The sequence below is a fragment of the Heloderma suspectum genome, chromosome 3 (assembly GCF_057233095.1).
Source record: "Heloderma suspectum isolate Gila_16-S chromosome 3, 16-S_ref, whole genome shotgun sequence".
NCBI classification, from domain to species: domain Eukaryota; kingdom Metazoa; phylum Chordata; class Lepidosauria; order Squamata; family Helodermatidae; genus Heloderma; species Heloderma suspectum.
This window is the reverse complement of record NC_139460.1, coordinates 232,999,690-233,026,217: the sequence shown is the minus strand read 5'-3', so window position 1 is coordinate 233,026,217 and position 26,528 is coordinate 232,999,690. Positions and strand designations below refer to the sequence as shown.

Here is a 26,528-nt window from a genome sequence, read left to right as displayed (position 1 = left end):
AGCGAAGGAGGCCGGCGAGGCAGCGGCGTGTATCGGCAGCGCCGCCCCGGTCTCGCCTCCCTTCCCTGCTCGGCCGCGGCGTGGAGATCGACACCAGCTATGGCGGCGGAAGGCGGAGCAGCGGCCGGAGCCTTGGTGGAAGCGGCATCCGTGGGCCAGTTCCAGGATCTGCTGCAGCGGCCAGGCAGGTACGTGGGGAGCCGCCACCGCCGTTCCCGTGCCCCGCTCGAGGCGCTCCGGCTCCCCGGGCGGGCGGGCAGGCGAAGGAGCCGCCGCCGAAAGCAGAAGGGTGCAGCGCCTCTTGCCAGGCCGGTTCTCCAGGCTGTACAGACGCGGTCCCGTGCCGCGGGCTCCCAAGCATGTTGACTCTGGAGTAGGCGCCATTGAGCTGAATGGGGCTTACTCCCAAGTACGCCGCCTCCCTGGGAACGCGGCCTCAGTTTCCTCGGGTGCGCGTTGTGACCTCCCTTCCCCTGCTTGCGGTCAGGGATGGGCTCTCTCCCCCGCTTCCCTAAAAGATAAATGCACGGACTTCATGACAGCTGGACGTGGGGATCAGTAAGGTATTCCAGGGCGCAATCTTAGGCATGTCTAAGATTAAGCAAATGCATAGGATTGTACTCTTGCGTCTGAACGTGCATAGGATGGCGCCCTTGTTCTACTTCTGGTGTTGTTCTCAGAATGGAGCTAGTTCCCAGGCTGGCCTGAGATATTTTGCTGCCTGGGACAGAGCAGAAAATGCTTCCCTTGTGCCCAAATCATGGTACACAGTAGCCAAGGCTGGTCATCTTATTTTGGAACCGGAGGCAGAACATCCCACAATGCCTCTCCTCCTCCCTGGCAGTAAAAATGCAATAATAAGTTAAGGAATGCAATCCTACAGAAGATTTAGACAGAAAAAGGTCCTACAGCTCCCAGCATTCCCCAGCCAAGCTATAGGACGTTTTCTGTTTAAACATATTTAGGATTGTATCCTTAATAACGTAATAATTTTCTGTCCTTTCATGACACCCCAAATCTGCCTCACTTTGCCTAATGGTAGAGCTGCTCCTGGTCCTGGGCTTAAGTTTAGCCTGTCTTTATCTCCCAGATGTGTGTGTTTTCAAGGTCCAGTCCATTAAAAAGCATGAAATAATAAATAAGTGTTTCTGAGTATCTGTGTGGAATGGCTTTTGCTCCTCCACAAAATTAGGATTAAAGTGTGTGTGTGTGTGTGTGGGGGGGGGGGGGAGACTCGCAGCCCCGCAACATCTGAAGGGCCACAACTCCCATCAGCCCTAGCCAGCGTAGCCCATGGTGAGGTATGATGTGAGATGCAGTCCAACAACATCTGGAAGTCCACAAGTTGCTCACCCCTGGATTAAGGTGTGGGTCAGATGACATGGCATCAAATCATGCCAAAGTTTATCCTCTTTTTAGCTAACACACACTTTTTCTGAAGTACACTGTAAAATGAACATGTATGTACGTGAGAATATATACATGATGCACATGCCTTTCTAAGAAGCAGAACCCAACCAGGAGAGATGTAAGGGACCTTGTCCATGGTCCTTCTTTCCCTCTGCCCTACCCCAGAAACCTCTATGGGGTATCAAGTCCTAAATGCCCCTTTTTCCTAAAGAGCTGTTGAGGTAGATTTGCTAGAGGGAGGAATCTCCTACAGCTCTATCTAAAACATGTAAGGGATTAGAAAACACTCAGTGGGTTCCTGATTTTTGAAAGAATATCTCCCATTGACTTTGGTGTGGCGATCTTCTGGAAGAAGGGATGATAAATGCCATTTCACATTTTATGGAAATAGTTGATACACACCTATATGAGATGTGTACCCATCATGTGTAAGAACCATACTTTTTCTTTTGGATAGGCCTTGTCTGAGGAAGCCACAGTTGGCCCCGAGTTCTTGTCATATATAAATACTGCATGTAAATCCTTCTAAATCAGGGGTGGGCAAAAGGTAGATCACTGGTTTGCAGTAGATGAGCAAAGGTTTCTGACTCCCAAGTTTTTAACAGCAGCATGACTTTTCCCCCTTAAATTAGGCTGCTGAAATGAAGACAGCTTGGGGTAACCAGGAGTGGACTTCATTGCGAAATAACTGTGAGCTCAGTTCAGTTCTGGTACTGAGAACAAATTACCTAGGCTCAGAATGTGCTCAGAGACACCCTGTTCCTTAAGTCTAGGTGTGTGACCCGGTTCACATGTAACGATGGCAGATCATAGGTGATTTGCTGGTGTTGTATGCTGCTGCCATTTTGAATATGCAACCTCCGATTGGGCCAATCAGAGGTTATTGCATGATGTATGGACCTGGACACTGTTGATTAATCGCGAGTTCAACAACCCATAGTTAAGAACTAATCGTAGGTTAACTGTGGGTGGTTTAACCCACGATTAACCCATAGTGTCCAGGTTTGCATGTTGCGAAATAACCTCTGATCGGGCCAATTGGACATTGAATATTCAAAATGGCGGCAGCACACGCTAGGCATGCGCTACAGCAAAGCATGGGTGAATTAACCCACAATTTGCCACTGTTACATGCAAATAGGCTCTTTTGTATCTGGTTTCTGGATCTTGGAGTTCTAGTTAAAAACACACAAAATAGATATGAACAAGCATGCAGTCTGCCCACCCCTGTTCTAAATGCATAGCGATGGGAAGAAATGGGTTGATGGATTCCTCCCTGCCTTCATAAAAAAGGAGCTCTCAGGAATTGGAGTTCCTGTTGTTTTGAAGTGTGGTTGTTGTGGAGTAATGGTTGGGGAAAAAGTGTTGGAGAGATAAAGATTATAAAGAGCGGTGCCCCCACTTCTAAGAAGTGGAAAACAAAGTCTATTAAAAAAGATGTTGTTGAATGGTTGCTTATTTTCCCTCTCTGGTTTTGGAACCCTTCTGATATAAGTGTGGTTCTTTGGAATAAGGGTTTTTCTCATAAGTCTTGCTGGTTATCCCTTAAAAGTTAGGAGAGCGATGTGCCAGGAACCCTCCCAGAGAGAGGATATTTCAATTGTCAGTTTAATGCCTGTGGCTGGGAACTGCAAATTCCTGATTTTAAACTATTTAGCAGTAGTATACCCACCTGGGCCCTTTTGGGGCTGCATTTGGGAAACATAGTCCTTGACTGTTCCTGCATTTGCAATGAATGCCTGTTCAGTGCACGCCAAATGGTTTAATCAGAAATTTGGTCTGCTTCCCCAGATCCCTGTAGATTCCGTTTCCCTGTCATTTCCAGATTGACTTACAGGAAAGAGCATCTAATAAAGCACGTGGGTGAGATGCTGTTTCTTTAGATCTGTTTTTTGTTGCTGAGCAAGGAGGAATCATTGTTGGATGCTGACACCAGGGTGTTTGGCCCTGAGGAAGTCTTGCAGCCTAGGAATATGCATGGTATTACACAAGCATACCCAGAGGAAGACAAGGGCACCATCTCCTCCACGTTCAGGGAAGGCAGGAGGTAGAGAGTCCCAAGCTAAAATCTAGATGGGGAGAGAGGAGATTTGTCATTGACCTCAGATGGATAAAAATTTAATCCAAACTGTATGAAATGTTTGGTTTCTCTTATCAAATCTTGTTCAAATATAGTTTAAAAAAAGTACAAACCCGTTCCCTAGCTTTAATGGTAATTCCAAAAGAAAATGCAAATAACCCCTGTTTAAATAATGCAGCCAATGAGGCCGCAGCTTGAAGCAGAAGACTGGTGTAGGGGAAGACAGGATTTAGAGCCCTTCTCATGCCCTCCCTTGCCCCATGCTGGAAAAAGGATATGAGTGGCAAGATGCTGTAGACTACAACTCCCATCAACCCAACCAGCATAACAGATGGGCAGGGATGATGGGAGTTGCAGTCCAAAACATCTGGAGGGCACCAGGGTGGGGAAGGCTGATCTAGCCTACTACTGTCTACTACTTTGACAGTGGCTCTCCAAGTTTCCAGGCAGAGATGGGTCTTATCTGGCCCTGCTCCCTGAGATCTTACACGGTGGCTTCAATTACTTTTATGTTACATTGCTTTGTTGGTCTGTTCTGCATAAATACTTGACCTCTGTGTTCTTTTCTGTTTTGTCACAGGTCTTTAGTGGTGGTTCATTTTTGGGCCCCATGGGCTCCTCAGTGTGTTCAAATGAACAGTGTAATGGCTGAACTAGCAAAGGAGCATCCTCATGTTACATTTGTGAAAGTAAGTTGAACTGATCATGTATAATACAGTTTTGGTCTAGCATGGATGCTGGCTGCCTGCATTTAGCGGAAAGCTAGAAACAGAACTAATTAATGAACTTCTGCCATGCATTGAAAACGTGGTTGTTCAGGCAGGCATTTGGGGTGGGTTAGGGTATTTTTAGAAATATGATGTTTTAATGTGTAATTTTACTGTTTAAACTGTTGTACATCGCCCAGAGTGGCCGGGTGACCGGCCAGATGGGCGATTAAGTAAGTAAGTAAATAAATAAAATTACTCCTGCTACTCCAAATTGCTGAAAACCTTGAACCTGGGCAATTCGGGTCTGTTTCAGCTTTGCCAGTGCTGCCTAGTCCTCCCTCCGTGGTGGCATTCTGTAATGCTGGCTTTCTCAAGTAGAGGTGAATGGCTTCCATCCATTAAAACTAACTGACCCCATTGAGGGGGCACAATGCTCAGCAGCCCAGAAAATTCCGTGGACGTCTTACTTAACAGTTATAGGAACTGAACTCTGCTCACGGGTGAGTGAGAGAGAGGCTGTTTCCCAACCCTTCTATTCTTGTCATGCTGTATTTCTAACGTGCATTTAAAAAAAGGCATTTGAGGCAGAGAGGGTGGGGTAAGTGCACATGCGTGCACACACTTGTAGTCTGAAATCCAGCTCCTGCTAGGAGAGGAAAGAGTTAAGATGGGCCTTGAGAATGGGGCCAGCTTCTTGTTGATGGTGCTGGATGAATGATGGAGAAGGGGGGTATGTGAGTGGAGACAGGAAACCTCTCCTTGCGTCTCTCCCGTAGTCTTAGATTTCCTAAGAAAATGTTGGGAACGGGCTATTAGGAAAATGGGGATTACTTTTGAGAAGGGAAACAATGGAAGGTGGTCAAAGGTTGGGTGTCCTGTAGTCTTAGATTTCCTAAGAAAATGTTGGGAACTGGCTATTAGGAAAATGGGGATTACTTTTGAGCAGGGAAACAGTGGAAGGTGGTCAGTGGTTGGGTGGAAGCCTTTGTATAGAGACAGGAGGTACTATTTGTAGTAAGGGAGGTTGAGGTAAAGAGAGATGCATAGTACCTATGCAGAGGCATAGGTACTATGTGGTTAGGATATGAGGGTGCCAACAAGCATGGGAGTCTTGGGATTCCATATGTTGACTTGAAATAACCATCTGAATCTTTGCCTGCCAAAGTATTTAGTTAGAATTTGAATATTCTTCCTTTATTTAGTTACTTGAGCTAGCGGTTCCAATGTAAGTCTCAGCAGCTTTTCCACATGTAATGAAATCGGCAGTTTGGTTAAATACTGATCTCTTTATCCCAGGGATGTGAGATTAAGATAGTAAGACCTTTTAAAACAGAGCACTATTACTACTTTCTTGATTTGATGTGATGATGCCAGTGGTTAGGCAAATATATCTTCTCCTTCTTTATTTAGTAATTGCATTTATATCCTGCCTTTTATATCCTTATTGTTTTGTATGTAGTGTACTGGGCTAAGAAAGATAATACATACTTGGGTTTACATAATTATGTCCGGTAACCATCTTGATACAGCATACTGGTGGTTGGTATTTGCGTAAGAATATTTACATGACCTGGTAACAGAGATATAGTCAGCAAGAAAAGACAGATGAACTACAACTGAATACTGTCCATTTCAAAAGCAGTTTGTTAATGAAATGTATTTGTGATAATAAAGATAGGAAGTGATATAATAACGAGCTGTGTGTGCATGTGTGTATCAGGTAGGCCCTATTTTTGCCATCTGCTGAAGTCTTTCGTACTTAAGCAAGCCTTTTCTGAGTAAAAGCCCAGCCATGGATTTATTGGTACAATTTGGTTTTAAAATTTTTTGTTGTTCTGTGTTTGGAGATATTTTTTTTTACTATTGTTCACTACACAGGATTTTTTTTTTCAGATGCGAAGTGGTTTATAAATGTTGTAAATAAATAAAGAGAAACACGTACAGTACAATCGTATGGGATTGCTTCTCTTTAGACGGAAGGCTCCAAGATCAGAGCCCTCTGCCCATCGAAAGCCCTACTGGCACAAGCCAGGTAGGGCAGGTGGCGCAATGGAGGCAAAAACGCCTCCTGTTCCACCTTAAAGAACATGACTTACTTCCTGGTGGGCGGGATGAGTGACAGAGAGGCTCTTGGATTGAGAAGATCCAGGTCTCTTCCCTCCCCACTCACCTTTCCACCCTCCTCATCCTCTTCCGATGTCTCTGTTGCAACCTTGGGAAGAGAAGCCACTGCAGAGCTTTCTGTGACAGCTGGGGATGGTGGGAGGAGGGGAGGAGATCTGTGATTGGATCTCCTCCTTGGCACTTGCAGCTCTGCCTACGGGCAAGAAGGAGATCCTCAGCATCCTATGTCACCCTATGACGCTGTCTAGATTTGCTCCGTCTGGCTGCAATCCAATACAGACTTACCCTGGAGTAAGTCACATTGAACTCAATGTGCCTTACTTTTTCATAGACATTTACAGGATTTTACTGTTTATATAATTTTCAATAGGTTTGCATATTTATGTAGTTGCTTGGGACATAGTTTTGTAAAGCAGACAAAGTGAATCTTAATTCTCAAAGCAGTGTTTAAGAGAAGTTGGATCTTTTACAAAATGTTTGAAGTTGTCTATGCATATTGAAATCTGCAGTGAGAGTGGAGGTGGGGGGTGAGGGGGAGAATAAACCATTATTGGTTTTATATGAAGTTTTTATTTCTAAATGGTAGTGGGCCATATCGATTTCAGCACTTACTTTGTACATGATGGTAGATAAACTCGAAGTGCACTGAATCTGTTTTTTTGGACTATCAGTTAAAGGAGTTGCATTTGTGTGGGTTTAAAAACAAAGGGCTGGTTCCAGACTTAGTCACACTCATAGCAGACACATTAAATCAATGGGTCTACTCCAAATATGGCTAGGTTTGCATCCAGTTCAGTAAAACTGAAATCCAAATTCTACATGCATTCCATTACTTTCAGTAGACTACCATCGAATAAGCATGCTTCATATTTACAGCCTTTGCTTAGAACCCAAAAATAATGGGAGAAGTGCTGTTCTGTTGAATGAATCAGAATGTAAAAATGCAACCTCTAGATTACACCCAAGAGGTTTATGTTGTGATGCCCCACTGTGGTATGGATAGGACTAAAGTGTCTGTAACTGCATACAGTATTTCAGCCAAACAATATTGGTCATGATGAATGGTATGCAACAGAACTAACATTATTATAATACTAGTATTACTTGTAGTTGAGTAATATGACATTAGGTTGCTATCAATAACTGTTAGCTACAGTAGTAAAGTTGCATTATCCTGCAACTCTAAAACTGTATTGCCTGAAGTCAAATTAATTATAAAATTCATCTGTTTGCATACTAATGGTAGCGATTAACAGAAAATTGATGGGGTTTTACATGAATTAGGATGATAGAAGAAACGTGAAAGTACAGCATCAATTATGCTAAACTGAATAATAACTTGAAAGAGAAAAGAGAGCTTATTGGCTTCATTTGCCACATTCAGCCTCATACAATCCTCTCATGTAGTTGTGCCATTTCGGAAGGGGTGGTCTTCTGTATGACATGTAAGCTTTCCTTGTAGTGAGATTTATTATGATTATTATATTAACATTACACTATTATTTACTTTAAAAGATCCTATAAACTACACAGCAAACAATCCTCACCAATGGTGTCCCAGAAGCCCTGGCTAAATGTAAGATAAATACATAAATAAAGGCCTGCAATGTTGGCACAGGGGAGCTTTTGAACTATATCCCTCACATCCATACTTCGGTGATTCAGGTATATGGCAATGGAGTACTTCATGAGCACTTATATATTTGAGCCCCCACTAGGTTAATCCTGGTGGATGTTTAAATTTTGGAGGTGGAGGTGGTGGTTTAAAAAAAATATGAAAGCTGGTAGTCTGAGTAAGAGACCAGCCCAGATGATAATGGATCCAAGGCATGCATTACAAAACATTCTCGAGCCCATGATTTAGGCTGCCATCCTAAACACACTTACTAGGGAATAAGCCCCATTGGACACACTGGAGCTGACTTGAGTAAACATCCATAATATTGTGCTGTTTATGACCAACTCCAAACAAAGGACCAAACAGAGCTGCCTGCAGGAAGAGTGAAAGAGCTTAGAACTATAAATCCTGCATAATTTTGCTCTGTTACTCCATATATCATGTAGCTTTAATATTTCCTACTACAAACCCAGTAGAGGGATTGAAAATCATTCTTGCAGGTCCTGATCCTGTGAACAACTAATAATCTTGCTGCCAAGAGTGGGGATGGGGCTTGAGAAGCTTTAGGATCCTGTGGATCCTGGCCTTCCCTCCCTCCCAACTGGCACATCCCCTTCTCCTTTCCCTGGCCTCTTACGAAGTCATCACCCTGACCTCAGAATAGGAGCTGCTGTGGAGCTTTCCATGGTGGCTGGGAGAAGATTGGGGGTGAAGATCCAAGCAGGGATTTTCACTTCTCAAGTTGTAGCTCTGTTTATGGCCTCAGAGGTGAAAGCCCCAGTATCTGATGGCCACTTGGATAATATCTAGGGGCTATAGGCTTGCTCTGCCCATGTGTGAGCAAAATATCTGTGTTTACTTCCCCTTTTCCAACCATTTGGATGTAATTGGTCATCCTCAAGTATGAATGAGTATATTAGGGTCTCCTTTCTTTATAAATGGAGATCTGTTTGGTATTTGAGTTTTCTATAATTTCATATTTGATTATCTATGTTTGTGGAACAGTAGTATATTAATATCTAGCAGTCTTGCAGGAGTTAACCACTAAAATTTAGCAGGCATCAATAGTTTATTGGAGAAATACTCCTTTTTTGCTTCATAATTTGCAGAAGGCTGCAAATGTCAGTCATGATGTACTGCCTCTTGAAATTAGTCAATAGAGCAAACAGCAAGAATTGCTGTGGGCAGAAAATAAGCACTGTAATCATGACATAACTGGGGTCAGTGATTTATGGATTTCAATATAGTAGTAGCTGCATATGATTGAAAATTTACTAGGTCACTAGTGCACCAAGAATTTTATTCACAGCCTCCAGGCATCTTTTGAAATGTGCAACAAAATAAAAACCTCTGAACCTGTTTTGACACTGCAGGCTCAGTGGATGACAAGCCTGCCCTGTGAGTTTCATTTAAATGCAAATGTGTCACAAACTTTTGCACTGAAATCCTTTTTAAACATTTAACATGACTAAAAGAACAGCGCAGACAAGATCAGCCAGCACAGTCTCAACTATAAATAAGAGTATGAAAATAAAATCATATTTTATGACTTCTTTCTTTTCTTTTCAAAAGCTGGAAGCTGAAGCAGTTCCAGAAGTGTCTGAAAAATACGAAATTACTTCTGTTCCAACATTCTTGTTTTTTAAGGTAAGATTATTTTAACTTGATTACTTGTATGAATACTTACAAGGATATGCCCAATACAGGTAACATAAGGGCTTGGAGTGACATTTGATTGATTTAAAACTGCTAGGAATTTTGTATATCTTAGCTGTGTGGGTACAGCAAAGGTCAAATATTTAATGCTCCCCTATGCTGAAACTTGTGGAAATGTTTGCATAGAAATGTATACTATACTATTAGATTAATTCCTGAATTGGAAGCACTTTCTGATAGGGCTGCTTTTTTTTAGTGCATTGTTTAACAATGACATAGAAATGGCTGTTGATTGGTTTCTAAGCTCGTTGGGGTGACCTGTCCAAAATATTTTTGCAGGTATTTCTTATCAGAGTGCGTTTTAACAGAATTCAGTTCACCACGTCCAGAGTTTGGGGATAACCAATTATGCATTACTGCTTTGGACATACTCCTTCCAGCTCTGTAAGCCCCATTGAAATGAGATGTACACCAGCATTTGGTGGATTTCGTCTGTGGCTTTTAACCGTCTTTGGCTTAAACCCAACAATAGAATGTTTGGATATGGCAGAGAACTTTGCAGTAACTTTTAGAAGACAGTTCTTGTGGGGCTCATAACATTTACTAGAACTGCTGTCCTCTATTGGCAGAATTCCCAAAAAATTGACCGATTAGATGGCGCTCATGCACCAGAATTGACCAAAAAAGTTCAGCGCCATGCATCTAGCATGACTGTTCCAGGTGGTTCTAATGATGGTGTTAAAGAGGACCTCAATGTGCGACTCAAGAAACTGACAAACGCTGCCCCTTGCATGTTGTTTATGAAGGGAACACCTCAGGAACCTCGTTGTGGTAAGAGCTGTTTCAAATTTCTGTTTTATGCTGTAGGACTTTATACCCAAGGAGAAATTGCAAATTGTTCTGTGTTTTAAGCTTTCCTACCCTTGTATCTGAGCAGCTCAATGCTGTTGGGTGCTATTCTTGACAACATTGTTGGTTGCTCCGTTGGGACAAATGGAACCCCTCTCCTAGGCTGTAAAGTGTAGATGAGTTGTGGTCATGCTGCTCCTCTTCAAGGTTTCCTTACACTCCATTAGTTGCGACTATGCTGTACCCTGGTTTGGCTTACCCTTTTTCTACTTTCAAGAAAGTAGGATGGTATTGCTAGGTTAAGAGTAGGCCACCTCAGGTAAGACAGTAAATAGGGAAGGAACAAGACAGGGTACATTCTGGGAGTGGGGGCTGCCTCTGGGAGAGATGGAGAAGAGAGAAAACAGACGTGCACAAATCCTTACATGTAGGATTTGTCACTGATCTGACACCAGCATTAGAAGGGGAGTAGAATAGGATATATTTGGTCTCTCCTAAAACCGTGGAACAGGAGACATTAAACAAAACAATAGCTTTTGGGGTTGGAAGGGTGAGCCAGGTGATGGAGCAATTGCCTTTACAAATCCAATGTGCATCAGCAAGGATTCTCTGGCAGAGGGCATTCAACTGAGCTATGTGTTTTGGTTGGTGAGGAGAGGAAGGCTTCCACTTACTTCAGGATCCTATTGTTCTCTTGGAACTTTCTACCCCCCCTCCCCCTTCAGGTATACCATGTCTCCTAAAGGGACAAGATCCCCCAATCTTTGAGAACCACTGAGCTAGAGCAATTTCATTGAGTTGAATGGGATTGGTCTAGAGTACTTAGCATAAGGGATTTATTTAGGTTTCTGGTAGAAATAACAATTAGCAGTTTGTTGTAAAATGCCTATATAATGTTAACCAGAAACTAGTGGTTAACATCCATCGATGAAAAACGATTCACTTTCCATCAGTGAACCTAACAGGTTAGTGGTTTTATTAAAGGATATATTAAAGTTTCGGTAGTCCATCCTAAAGGAAATCAACCCTGAGTGCTCATTGGAAGGACAGATACTGAAGTTGAAGCTCAAATATTTTGGCCACCTAATGCGAAGAGAAAACTCTCTGGAAAAGACCCTGATTCTGGGAAAGACTGAAGGCAAAAGGAGAAGGGGACAGCAGAGGATGAGATGGCTAGATAGCATCACTGATGCAATGAATATGAACTTGAGCACGCTCCGGGAGAGAGCGCAGGACAGGAAGGCCTGGCGTGCTATGGTCCATGGGGTCACGAAGAGTCGGACACGACTGAACGACCGAACAACAAGTGTAACCAAGAACAAAAATGTTTGTCTCCTTGAACTAGTTCAGTACCTTTACTTATTTATCCTCAACTTTCTGGAAGTGGATCCAATTTCCTTCATCATGATTTGACATAGGCGAAACATTAATGCTGTCTGCTACGTAACTGCATATGTAAGAACCACAGTACTGCGCTGCATTTATGCAGTGTAGTACTGGTTGCATGTACAGTGCATGCATACTCACTCTACAACAGGGGAAGGCAGAAGTTAGACTGGGATCTACCGATAGATTTCCAGGTAACTTGTAGCTGATCTGCAAGATTTTCTGACTTCAATAGCAACATGTAAAGGCTCCCACCCTAAATTAGGCTGCTGAAACAAAGAAAGCTTTGGGGAACCCAGGAGTGGACGTTTAGTCCTGGGCCAAGCATGTGCTCAGAGGCACCCTGTCCTTAATTCTTAGTGTATGCCTGCCCTTCTGAGCCACTATTTTGTACTTGGCTCTGAGTTGGTGGATCTCAGGATTCTAGTGTAAAAAAAAAAAAAAGTTAAGTAGATCTGACAAGCCTAAAGTCTGCCCACCCCTGCTGTACAAGAGGGAGAACCTAAACGATGTGTGTGGTCTCGCTAAGGTGTGTTATCCCAGTGTAGTGCTGTGCAGCCTGCACGCATGGCTGTCCCAAGAGAGCAAGAGCATGTCTCTAATGCGGGTAGGTGCAGTTTTCCAGCTGGGTGGTCTTTTGAGGACAATTGCTAATTGCTGTAGGTGAGTGGCAGGTTACACAGCTGGTGTGATTTGAATATAATGAATGTAGGAGGATTAAAATGAGTATAAAATAGAAAGCCTGGAGAATAAGTTGTAGTTCTCTGTGCTGTTTTCGTAAAGCAAATGAACAAGTTTAGACCTTGGTGTAAACTTCCCTGGAAGGACCACAGCGAGGGGTGTTGTTTTTTTTAGTCAAGTGTGTTTGCCTATAGGAAGACATACTGGCTGGTGATCTGCATACTCTGCCTCCAGTCTGTCTCTGTCTTTCTGTGTCTCTCTCACACATTTCCAATGGTTTGGTCCTTATTTCCTCAGGTCCTTGAAGGGAGCCCACGAAAAGCAGTTGTGATGGTAAACCTGAGAGGCTTAACTATAGTCCTAGGGGAAGGAGGCTGCCTTACTCTCCTAGTTCCCTCAGGCCTTCTAGTGAGGCTCAGACCACTCGGCATATCTGTGCTTGCAAAGCAGCTTTAGGCTCGGGGAGGTCAGCTGGGAGCTTTTGCTCGGTGTAGCTTGTGTGGAAGAAGTTCCTGATGGTTTCTGTCCAGGCTAATTTTCATACTAATAATAGCAGATTGTCAATTGTAACAGAGTGTAATTGGATCTTGGTATGGAATCAGAAATCCTTGTTATGTTCCTCATTTCACCACTTCCATTGGAAAGCCAATTCATAATAATGTTAAATGAGGTCTATCCCCTTGGCTCTGTGTTCACGGGCTTGTTGCTTGCTTACATCATTAGCATTATAATTGTACTTAGCTTTCTATCACTAGCAGTGCAGCGTCCGCATCACTCTTACCGTGGTCTGTACGTTCTCATATGTGCACTTCAGTCGTGCTTTCATTAGTTTTTGTATTGCTCAGATGGTATTTGTTCAGAAAGTCAGCCTAAATCCTTTGTTATGGGGATAAAGCAGTGTTGGCACTTTATCCCTAAGCATAACAGTTCCAGTCTGCTACTTTAACCCTTAAAAATGAAACACCACCAATCAATCTTTTCTCGTCTGCATGTAGTTGCCTAAAGCTAAAATGAAGAGTGCGCGCTCGCTCTCTCGCGCTCTCTCTCTCTCTCTCTCTCAGCCTCCTACTGTAGAAATGAGTTAATATATTGGCAGCAGAATAACCATCAGCAATCAGCCTGTAGCTGTTTACTAATGAACTCCCAGATGAATGGAGAGGAAAAAAATTCAGGATCCTTGTTCCACTCGAGGCTGTACAAGAACTTAATGCTTCAGTTGTGGGAAGAAAAGCAACTTAGATGCCATATAAATAAATGCTATTTGCTCATGGCTCAAAATGCAGATCATGGAGACCTCAAGCTACGGTGCAAATCAAAAGTAATGGATGAATTTGCCTTACAGAAATCATGTCAAAGGTTCTTCTGTACACTTCTTAAACTTTTTAAATCTGTCTCTTCAAATCTTGTATATTATTAGAACCTTTTGAAAATTGGGTGAGATTGTTCAGATACCATCAGATAAAACTACTTTATATATATTAGTTACCTGGGGAAGATTTCTGTCTTTTGGCGGAGAGAATGTTAAGGTAGTAGAGAAGAGATGACAGGCTGCTGGTTCAAAACATATTACACTGATATTTATGCAGTTTTTTTAAAAAATTTAGGAGTACGTTAACCTTACATTTTTTCCTGAATTTTGTACAAGTGGGCTGATTCCACATTTTACAAAAAGTGCTGACTTACAGGTTTGGGTTGAGCAGTGCTTCAAACAGTTGAAGTATCAAAGTGGCCCATTACACTTCAGATTATATTTTGCTCATAAATTTGAGCTGCACAATTTATTTGAAGAATAATTCTGAATAGTTGTGGTTAGGATCAACATTCTAGAACGTGTTTTCCTGAAATGAAAACTGTGCTGTAGCAGAATCTGAAATTATGATGCTTGTATTTAAAAATCTACCTTGATATAAAAATAATACTTTTTGGAGCAAAGTATTATGTTTATCTGCATATGCATTAACACATGCAGTGTTGTGTGATCTTTTTGAATTTGGTCCATGCAAATCCCTTAGTTTACAAGCAATAGGTGCAACCAAGGTTGAGCATGCTGTTGGGTTCAATTGAGCATGCTGTTTTGGGTTTATGAAGCTTATGAACCTTTGCCGTTCCCCTTTCCTCCTGTTCCCTCCTTCCCTCACATGCTGCTTATTATCAGATCCTGGTTTATTAGACTGGCTTGTTGTACTGACATTAAGCCAGAATCGTCCATGGCTTGGAAGGATTGTCTAAACCAGGTCACTCTCTCAAACTCATCAGGCACCTATGCAAGCTTATCAAAGGGTAAGCCACACAAATGATGCTCTGTACTTATTCCTAGAGTATGTAACTTGGACACACTTAAACTTTGGGGGATTGTTTGCAGCATATTAATACAAGCTGTCATGTAGACACTGGACTGCTGCCTTGTTGGAAGTATAGCCTAATTAAATAATGTTTTTTCTTTCTTTTTCTTTTTTTCTCTTTCTCCTCTCTTTGTCTAGGCTTCAGCAGACAAATAGTGGAAATCCTTAACAAACATAATGTTGTGTTTAGCAGCTTTGATATATTTTCTGATGAAGAAGTACGCCAAGGACTGAAAACCTACTCCAGCTGGCCTACTTATCCACAGTTATATGTAGCTGGAGAACTTATAGGTGGACTGGATATTGTCAAGGTCAGAAAACAAAAGCTCTACCCCTTTTTAAAAAACCTCTAAATTTTATTTTAAAATGGTACTTTCCTTATGAATTGAGAACAATTATATTTTCAGGAGCTTGAGGCTTCTGGAGAACTGGATACAGTCTGCCCCAAGGCACACAAATTAGAGGACAGGTATGATGCATCTTATCTTCTATTGGTTTATTATCATGAGGAGGAAATTGCATGTATTTCATTACTGAATTGTATTTGTTTTTTCAGAATTAAAGGTCTTGCTGTGTTGGATTTTTGTGCATAGTATGCAAACTCTACACATAATGGTAGTGTAGAATGGCAGAACTCAAATCACAAAGTTGTACTTATACTTGATTTTGCACAGCACCATCTGCCTTTTTCACATCAAAATCCTTCAGAAACCAGGCTGATCTCCTTTCTGCACATTGCACTGTAGAATAAAAGGGCTCAGACATCCTAGATATATAGGAGCAACCAGATACATGCTCACCGCAACCCTCTTGTTCAGAGGTGGGCAACCTGTGGCCCTCCAGCTGTTAGACAAATCCCATCATCCTTGACCATTGACCATGCTGGTTGGGCTGATGGGAGTTGGGAGTCCATAATCACTTGGAAGGCCATAGGTTGCCCACCACTGCACTAGAGAGTTAGGGTGAGCACGTATCTGGTTGCTCCTATACATCTAAGATGTCAGAGCATTTTTATTCTGTTTGTTTTAAAAACATGTTACCCCACCTTCAATTTGATGAGCTCCGAAGGTGGCTTACAATCGAGCAAAAATGTAAAACAATCTTAACTACAAAAATAAACTACAAGAGCTCTAAGTAACTATATATTCAGTAGATAGCATCATGAACAAGATTTTAAAAGCCTGGGTGAATAAATAGGTCTCAGCCTGGCACTCAGGTTCTAGCCAGATGCAAACTTCTGTCAAAGATGGGGTGCCATGCACCCTCCCACCCATGTTCCTTAGCAACTGGTATACACAGGCATACTGCCTCTGATACTGGAGGTAGCTGCTGATAGCCTTCTCCATCAGGAATTTGTCCAGTCCCCTTTTAAAGCCATGCAAAGTGGTGGCCATCACTACATCCTGTAGAAGTGAATTTCATAGTTAAACCATGTGCTCTGTGAAGAAATACTTCCATTTATCTGTCCTGAGGTTCATCTAGGAGCAGGTAGTCCATGGGATCAGGTCCAGATGAATACCCAGGAGCCAACCAATGTCGGGCTTTGAAGGTATAGCACTTTGAACCAGAAGCTAGTGGAGTTGTTTAAAAACTTGACACAACTACCTATCCCCCCGGCCAACAGGCTAGCAGCTGTGTTCTGGACAGACTGACCTTTCTGAGTAAACTTCAAAGGCAGCCCCATGGACAGTGCGTTTCAGTAGTTTAAACTGGATGTTCCCAGAGCATGGGCATCAGTGTTAGTAGCTCAGAGTTTGAAGGAATTTGCAAACATGACTTCATCTTATGCTGTATGTATGTACTCTAAAGGGAATGAATGGCTCTTTTTCTGGTTTCAGCCTCTTTGAGTTTCCTTAAGTCTGAAAAATGGCTTGGTGGTTGGGATTCCCAGGCACAGATGAGCTTCTCTGGCTTCTGATTACTTTGTATATGCTTTGTAAATCTGGGAACTTCCAACTCTGATGTACCTAGGCTTCAACTGCTTCACTTGCCATCATGATTTTATTAGGAATCTTTATTTATTTATTTATTTATTTATTTATTTATTTATTTATTTATTTGCAATACCTCTGTACCGCTTAATACAATAAAATCCTAAAGCGTTTCACATATAAATATTAAAAATCACTTTTAAAATACGCTATTAAAAACAATTCCAATTACAATAAAAACAATACAAGGACCAGTAAGATTGAGCAGCATATGATTACTTGTAACTAATTACAAGCCAGAGGAAGCCTAGGCAAACAAGTGCGTTTTTGGGAGGCGTTTGAAACATACCACATTTTCTGCCTCCCGAACTGCGCGTGGAGAGGGTTTTCGAGAGGGTGCGGTCCTCCATCGAGAAGGTCTATCATTGAGATATTACATGGTGACATTCTGTTGGTCGCAGAATGACCAGCCAGGCCTCCTCTGATGATCTTAAAGGTCGACTGGGCATATATAGGGGAAGGTGGTCTGCTTGATGTCTTGGCCCCAAGTTGTTTATGGCTTTATATGACAATAACAATAGCTTGAACATGGCTTGGTAGCTAACAGGCAGCTAACGCAGTTCTTTTAATATGGGTGTTAGGTGAGCCTAGCTGGGCATCCCAGTGAGCATTCTAGCTGCTGCATTCTGCACTAGCTGCAGCTTCTGAACCAGGCACAAGGGCAGCCCGTCATAGAGTGCATTACAGTAGTCTAATCATGACGTTACCAGTGCATGGATCGCTGTGGCTAGGCTGTCCCTATCAAGGAACAAGAAGTATCTTGGACAAGAAGAGCTCGGGGTGGGTTTTGGTTGCAGTGCGCTAATGCATATTTGTTGGACACAGCTGTGGTTTATGTGGTTAGGAAAAAGTGGAATGCAAACATTCTGTGGAAGTCAGTGGGAAACTTTTGTCAACATTTACGATATTGAGTATTAAGATATTATCAAAGAGCTAAAAGTCTTAGTGCTTTCTTAATCCAAATTGCTTTAGTGCTGGATGCAAGTCAACTAGTGTATGCCCCCAAAAGTCTAATTATCGGATACATTCGAATAATTATTTTTTTGGATATTGGCTTAAGTCCAGAAAACTGGTAAAAGTCTACTGAAACCATAAAGTAGACTAACAGTGCAATCCTATGCGTTTTTATTCAGAAATAAGCCCCACTGCATTCAGTGGAGATGTCTCCCGGGAAAGTGTGCATAGAATTTCAGTCAGAACAGCAGAGTTGAGTAACAGCATTGTTAACAGTTCTATTTAGGCATTCTCCTTGTGTGTAAGCTGTTCATGTGAGGAGAGGGAGTGGGGTGAGCGCGCTAACTCCGCTTCTCTCCCTTGCTGTTTTTGTCACCTTCTATATGTGGAGGGTGACTGGTCACAGAGGAGAACTCCCTGCATTTGTGGAGGCGTTCCCTGAGATTGTAGAATCCTAGTTTTCTAGGGTTCTAAAAACTTTGGGGGAGTCTTCATGAACGGACGAGGCTCTTCTCTACAGACTGTCACCCTCCAGGTGTTAAGTACTACAGGAAGGGGGGGCAGAGACAGTGTGCTCCCCCTCCTCATGTGTAGACCTTACACACAAGGAGAATGCCTGAACGCCTGTTGACTTTAAAACTTTGTGGCCTCAATTCAGCGATACACGTTTAAGTCCACTCAAAATCAGTGGGATTAAGTACATCTGTCTCTATTGGACTGTGGTCCACTTTCAAAAAAAAATTTAGTAGGTGCAAGATGATGGCATATTCATGATAACCAAAAGCTGATAGCAGGGAGTTACAGTTTCTATTGTGAAGTGTTGATGTAGCAACTGCTTCTTTTACTGCTGAAACATTAACGTTTGGTATGTTCGCTTTTAGTGTTTTTAGGATGTAGTTCAATATTTTGAGAACAGTCAATTTTACTTAATTAAAGTTTTTTCTTTAATTTTTGAAAAACAGTATCACTGCTAAGGTGGGAATAAATATAGACTTCTGTAATTTTTTATAATACTTTACACACATTGGTGAAAATCGCCTTTTGACTCATATTGTCTTAAGAGTGCTCTACTTAATCAGTATTGTTCTGCTTCCTGCTGTAGACTCAAAGACCTGATAAACAAAGCTTCTGTGATGCTATTTATAAAAGGAAATAAACAGGTAAGGGTCTTGAAAATGCTTTATTAATTGTTTAGACGTTTTATAGAAATTAACAGACACTTCTTTACTTGCTTTACTGTTTAATTAGTTAAAAGATTTATATACCACCATTCAGCAAAGCATCCAGGGTGGTTTACAAAAACAAGATAAACACAAAAATCAGAACATAATATAGTTACAGTGTGTTAAAATAATACATTAAAAAGCCTGGGAGTAGAGATGTGAAGGTCCAGAAAAAAACTAGAAAAATTCAGAAAAAAGCCCATGTTTCTTCCCCAGACTGTTTTTGTATTTTTCTGAAAAATTGGAAAAATTGATCAGCTTTGGATAATGAAATACTTTTCTTTTTTCAGAATTTAAGACAAAGTATTTCTATATTGTTACTTAGCCTTTATTCCCCCCAAAATGATTTGTAAAAACTATGTAATAAGAACACTTTTTACAGAAAGAGTAGAGATGTAAAATGTCTGGAAATAATGAAGCCATGGGGAAAAATATTTTTTAATCCTCTCTGTAAGATTCCCAGCATAGTTATTTCTTTCATTCCTTATTAAAATTATTGATCTGACGTATATTTTACTGATAGACATTTATGCTCAGTTTCCCAACATGTGGGTAGAGTCATCAGTGTGCATTCTTGACAATTTGGGTTTTGTTCTAGAGTCCTATATTTCTGATTTAGTTTAATCTATTCATACAATAATTACAAATTTACTAACTGAGTTTACTTTAAAAGTCTTAAATATGATAATTTTATGAACAAACTGAATTATATATAAAATAACTTTAGGAACAGAAAGGCTGCTTTATGTTCCTAAACCAGCCCTCCCCAACCTGTTGCCCTCTGGACATTTTGGACTACAGTGCCCAGCATTCCTGACTTTTGGCCATGCTGCCTGAGGCTGATGGGAGCTGAAGTCCAAAATATCTGAAGGACACCAGGTTGTGAAAGGCTGTCTTAAAGTGCTAAAAAATAAGTTTTGCTTATTTTTCCATTTTTCCCCAAATTGCCACCCACCCCTCAACTCAGGGGAATTTTTTTCCCCACTTAGTCTCAACAATCCCGGAAATTTTACATCTGTTGTTGTTGTTCAGTCGTTCAGTCGTGTCCGACTCTTCGTGACCCCATGGACCATAGCACGCAAGGCCTTCCTGTCCTGCGCTCTCTCCCAGAGTGTGCTCAAGTTCATATTCATTGCATCGGTGATGCTATCTAGCCATCTCATCCTCTGCCATCCCCTTCTCCTTTTGCCTTCAGTCTTTCCCAGCATCAGGGTCTTTTCTAGAGAGTTTTCTCTTCGCATTAGGTGGCCAAAATATTTGAGCTTCAGCTTCAGTATCTGTCCTTCCAATGAGCACTCAGGGTTGATTTCCTTTAGTATGGACTGATTTGACCTCCTTGCAGTCCAGGGGACTCGTAAGAGTCTTCTCCAGCACCACAGTTCGAAAGCATAAATTCTTCGGCACTCAGCCTTCCTTATAGTCCAGCTCTCACAGCCATACATTACTACTGGGAAAACCATAGCTTTGATTAGACGGACCTTTGTCGGCAAGGGGATGTCTCTGCTTCTTACTATGCTGTCTAGGTTTGCCATAGCTTTCCTCCCAAGGAGCAAGCGTCTTTTAATTTCATGGCTACAGTCACCGTCTGCGGTGATCTTGGAGCCCAAGAAAGTAAAATCTGTCACTGTCACCCTCAACAAGATGTATTTTCCTGGGGATGAAATGATAGACTATGCTGGCACCAGGCAGACCACTGGGCAGGTAAATTCTGCAAATGGGCTGCCACTGTGAAGAGAGTTCTCTCTGGTAGTCTTTTGCCCTAGCTTAGATGGCAGGGGCACCTGGAAGATAGCCTCTGAAGATGACTTTGTTAGTAAATGGTACTGGGGTAGTTTCTGATACAAATGTCTCCATGTGGTCTTGCACCCACATGTACACGAGGACAGAGAAAGGTCTTTGTGAAACAGACTGCCTATGTGGTGAACTGGCAACTACTTCCATATTTGTGACTGCTGGAAAAAGTGCAGCTGTGATTATATATAAAATGAGTGATAGATTGTTATGGAAAAATTCTTTCTAAAGCACATGTTGAAGGCCAATCGAATGCATTCCCAAGGACTTCCTAAGGCGGGGGTGGGGCCCTCCAGATGTTGGACTACAACTCCTGTCATTCCCCAGCCACTGGCCATGCTGCCTGGGACTGACAAGAGTTGTAGTCTAATGTCTGGAGGGACCCCAGGTTCCCCACCCCTGCTCAAAGGGACTGATTTTTGGAGTGTCTAGTTGTCTCAGTTTCGGGTGGTGTAGGATAGCCTTCCCCATGCTGGTGCCCTCCAGGTAAATTGGACTACACACCCCGTCAGCTCCCATCATGGGAGTTGCAATCCAGCACATCTGGAGGGTACCAGGTTGGAGAAGGCTGGTGTAGGGAAAAGTGGAAAATCCAAAGATTGTGTTCATAGGCTATTTGTTACATAGTTTGCTTGATACAATACTTTTCAGAGTTGTGTTTTTTCCTTATTGTAGGCGGCGAAGTGTGGATTCAGCAAGCAAATTCTAGAAATTCTAAACAATGCTGGGTATGTATCTATTTTTCTGTCTTAAACACAGCTGTTCTTCAAATACATGTGCTCACTGCACATCTAAATTAAACTGCTCAGTTTCTGCTTCTCAGTCCCTAGAACATTTTGGTCTCCCTTTTCTCACATCCACCTGTTGCTTTCCCTCAATGTCTTCCTTCGAGGTTGCTGTCTTCTGCAGGTTTTTATACTCCTGGTCCTGATTATGAGACCTCATACATAATGGAAGGCAGCTTCCATGTAACTTCGTACTTGCATCGTGACGAACACAGTCAGCATTGATCCCATGATAAGCAGATAGAGGAAGGGGTAGGGAGCACCTTCACTGAGTTAGGCACATTTTCTGGCTACCTCTTGCATTCAAGGGTTATTTGTCAATATAAGTGATTGATACCATGACCCAGTTTGCATGTTGTTGATAATGAAATGGGAGCAAGCGTTCTGGCTCCCATCTACTGCTGCTCAGTTAAACAATCCAGGGTTGTTTCATCCCTGAGTTAATTGTTGTGACATCTGAAGCTGGAGGTTGTTGGGGGAAGACTAGTAACCCGTGGTTCGTTCTTGGGTTATAAGTCTGGGTTTTTCCTCCCCCAACAACCTCCAATTCTGGCTTCGGACATCACAATAAACAACCTGGGGTGGAGTGTCCCTGGGTTGTTTAACTCAGCAGGAGTGGTCGGGTGGTCATGACCCAGTGTGCTCGCTTGCTCCTGTTTGTCCACGACTACCCAGGGTCTGTTTAAACCCTGAGTAGCAGTGACCTGCAGACCAGCCTCTCGGTGTTCTTGGTGCTGAATAACTGTTGGATGGTGTGCATGGTGCAGGAGCTTCACTTGGCTCACGTCTAGAGTGGGATATAGGGAAGTGGTCCTCCCCTCTGCCCCCAAACCACAGGTGGTCATCCACATTACGGTGGAACTGATTCATGTTTTGATATATATTTTCATATGTGGATTGGCTTGTATAGGTTGTTGTATTGTCAACAATAAGCTCTTCTGTTTGTTCTTTTTCCTCTCTGTTAGGATATTTCAGCATTATGTTCAGTACTATTTAACACTAACATTATAAGCTCTTATAGTTTTGCTCTTTTGAGATAATAATCTCTGAGATGACTTCTGCATTAATAAAAATAGGTAATGGAAAGAACCCTAGCTGACTCTTAGCCTGAATAATGAAACACTTTTTTTCTGTTTTGTTTGTTTTTAGTGTTGATTATGAGACTTTTGATATATTGGAGGATGAAGAGGTATGTTGTTTACTTCCCCTCTCCTATTAATCTTAGAAATATTAGATAATAAAATAAAATATTGGAAATCTGTAGCATGGAACATTGACTAGGATTATTTTCCTTAGGTGCGGCAAGGATTAAAAAAGTATTCCAATTGGCCAACCTACCCACAGTTGTATGTGAAAGGTGAACTCGTCGGAGGCCTGGATATTGTTAAGGTAAGGAAAGAACTGTATATCTGCCGTGTCTGTGTTGATACTTACTGTACTGAGTTCATAATTCTGGTTTCGTTATTAAACTGCTCTTCACAGTGTTGGTGATTACCTTTCAAAGCTCTAAGTAGTTTTGGACACCTGAGGGACTATTTCCTCCCATACCAGCCTGTCTGCTCCTTAAGATCCATTAGTGAGGCTTTACTTCATGTCTTGCCCGTGCCAAGGCACAATTGGTCAGGGTGAGAGATTATGCCCAGATTACAGAACACCTCATCCTGTGAGATTATTGGCCTCCTCCTAGCATTATTTTTTGCCAACTGATAAAAATGTCTTTATTCTAGTAAACATTTGGCCTGCCGGGCTGATAGCTTTTATGTGATCCTTACCATTATAGGTATCTATCTGCTGATCCGATTATCATTTTTATGGTTATTATTTGATTTTAATGTCAGTTGTTGCACACTGCTTGCACACTGGAAGGATAAGTACACTTATGTATTCCTTCTTTGGCCACCCACCTATAGTTTCATCTACTTCTGCAGTATGTCTGGTTTATATCATACTGAGTTTTCCTTATTGCTTATTGTCCAAAACACTTTTGCCTCCGTCCAGCCACTGAGATGATGGCTAGCTGATCATTGTAGCTGTGTGTGAATTTTTAAAAATATTTGTAACTTTTTGTTTTTTCTATACAACTCCCCCCCCCTTTTGATCTCAAATTGACTTAGTTGGGTTTTCTTGTGACTCTGTCATTAGCTTAATATATTGGTGAAAGGCGCCTTAAATCTCCAGCGTGCAACTATGTTGCCTGCTAATGTAGCACTGAAATGTATTTTCTTGACAGCAGTCAGTTGCCTTCCTGTAAGAATCATTTCCCCCCCGTGGGTGCATTTACAGCTTTCATTTGGTTCTTACTTTTAGTTCTTGACATTGCTTTTTCTCAAATAAGGTGATGACATTTTGCCTAGCAAACTGTCTCATTCCTGAAGAAAGGTAAGGTTTTATTGTATATTGTTTTTCAAAAGGCCCCAAAGCAACAAAAATAGATCTGCATTTGTTACTGCATCTTTTGATATTTGTCTGTGTGCACACCTAATAGAACAAGCACAGGCTTCTAAACCCAAATACTCTTGAGCCTATTCTTGTCTTGAATGTTTTATAGCCAATACCATAGGCATTGTAACTCCTGGGAAGACAGAATCAATAGATCTCATTAAGTTTTAAAAATAAGTTGATGTTACTTAGCTCATGTAGCCATTTTTTTTAAAAAGATGTTTAGCAGAGTACTGCATTCAAGGGTTATTTTTATTTTTATGACCTGTATAGTTCTAAAGGTTTGAAAAAATAGCATTTTTGGTGCACATTAATGTTTTTCTTATTAAATTTGCTTTTTGGGAGTGGGGCTATTTATTTTAGAGGATAAACTGAGATTGATCAGATGGTATTGTGTTCACTTTTCAGTCATTTTGGAAGTTTTGGGGGCATCAGGCAACATTTTTTTTCTTTATTACTCTTAATAAGAGTATTCATATACCTTTAGCCATGTACAGCTAGGGAACGGTTTTCTGTCTATAACCTACTTTGGTCTTCCTTTCTGTGTTAATCTTAATAAGATTATATTTATGAATGACAACTTTATTTTCGAGAAGGATAGCTAAGGCCAGAATGATGCCAGAACCCTTTGCCCCATGCTACCATCAGCTGCCTCTCTCCTGCTCCTAAACATATAGCTGGGCCAAAGATACAATTTGGATGTCATTGTGATGGTGTTGAATCCCTCTGCCTCCCACAAGTGGTAGAAACCTGGAAGGCAATTATGATACGGGGTAGAGAAGAGGAGGAGGAATTGGGCCAGTCCTTTTGCAGTAGCCCTTGTCTGTGATGTGATGTGTACTTGCAACTTTGGATTAACGTGATGGTGTACTTGCATATTCAAAAAGACACAAAAACAAACCTCTCCTGCTTATGATGATTACTCAGTTTCTAAGGAGCATGTTGAGATGGAAGAGAGAGGAGGTGTGAGCAGAGTTTCAGTCTAGCGTTAAAGGGTAGTATCCAGTGGTGGTGCAGCACTAGCACTAATGACGTTGTGCTACCATAAATCAATGCTAGTGCAACGTAATTAGCGCTTGCTAGTGCAAAGGGAAGAAGCGGCAATTTGCACTTGCAGGTGTTAATGATGTTGTACTAGTGTTGGTTTATGCTAGCACAACATTACCACTACCAAAAGGTTAAAGACATTCACCTCTACTATGGGCTGACCCAGTGGCCCATCCCCAGAGATCTAACATCTGCCACATCTGGCATGTCTGCCCCTTTCTGTTTGCCTTCTAAGGAGTGTATAGGGATTGCTGCGCACTGACAACAGGGGCAACTATTTCCTGAAAATCTCTCCCCCACCTCCAAGTCTTGGAATAATTGCTGCAGTAAATTCACAGATATGCAGTACCTCTTGGCTGCCTTGGTCTCCATCATCTTGAGGGAGGGACCATACAATTCTAGAGCATATGTCTCATAAGACAGGTACCTATGTTCCCATCTGTGCCAAGGGAGGCTTCATAAGGTTTCCTCTTCCACCCTGACTCTTGAATTGGACAACCCGGACATTAAGATCATCATTTGAGGCCCTCCTCCAGGTGCCCCTGCCAAATGAGGAGCTACAAGAGAGGAGAGCCTTTTCAGTGGTGGCATTCAGCAACCAGTTTGTGGAATGCTCTCCCCAGAGAGGATCACCTGGTGCCTACCTTATGGTCTTTCCAGTGCTAGATGAAGACCTTTTTATTCTCCCAGGCATTTTAAGAACTGCTTTAGTACTTTTAGTACTCTATTCTGCTGCTGATGTTAATTTGGTATTATTATGTTGTAATAATTTTTTTCTTTCTGCTGGTTTTGTCTTGGTTTTATTTTGCACTGTTTTTATTTATTTTTATATGTTTGTACTGAATGTTTTTAATGTATTGTACAATGCCCAGAGAGCTTTGGTTGTTGGGCAGTTTAAAAGTTTGCTAAATAAATAGACAGATGGGGTATCTAGTTGTAGGACTGGCAAGCCCAGGTATGCCAGACTCCTAGGACAAATTGTAGCTTTAATTTCATCTTTCCGCCCTCTTGGTAGATGTGTAGTAAGCAGTTAAATGCAAAGTAACAAAATAGTGTTGAGGATTGGCTTTCATCTAGCTCAACTGTTGAATAACATGCTGAATAGAGTTCTTGTGATATCAGCCTCTGAATGTTTTCTCCCCCTCTCCCCTATTTCCAGGAACTAAAAGAAAATGGTGAATTGTCATCTGTTCTGGAAGGAGAAAATTAATGCAAATGAAAACATTAATGAAGACAACTGAAATACAAACAAACAAACAAACAAAATTGCACTGGAACAATTAATGATTTGCCCTTGACAGAAGGAATAGAATGCAGGTTTCTGACTTCCTCTTCATACTTCACAAGGCCATGCTAGAGGTATATGTAAATGTAGGTTTTCACCCCAAATGTAAGGTTGTAAGCATCCTCAAAATAAATTAAAGTTGGAGTTCAGAAATGTC

General features: G+C 41.7%; 1 protein-coding gene across 2 annotated transcripts; it reads left to right on the top strand.

Annotated features, from left to right (window-relative positions):
* On the top strand, window positions 1-26,528 carry GLRX3 (glutaredoxin 3). 2 transcript variants are annotated; one of them, XM_084845944.1, is made up of 11 exons: window positions 1-184; window positions 4,071-4,179; window positions 9,515-9,589; window positions 10,228-10,429; window positions 14,995-15,167; window positions 15,264-15,325; window positions 18,904-18,961; window positions 21,491-21,543; window positions 22,750-22,789; window positions 22,897-22,989; window positions 26,246-26,528. In XM_084845944.1, exons 2-11 carry the CDS (start codon window positions 4,123-4,125, stop codon window positions 26,294-26,296), a joined length of 864 nt encoding a protein of 287 aa, XP_084702070.1. In that variant the 5' UTR covers window positions 1-184; window positions 4,071-4,122; the 3' UTR covers window positions 26,297-26,528. The 2 variants fall into 2 exon arrangements, with proteins under 2 accessions (XP_084702070.1, XP_084702068.1); XM_084845942.1 differs by having other exon boundaries at window positions 1-188.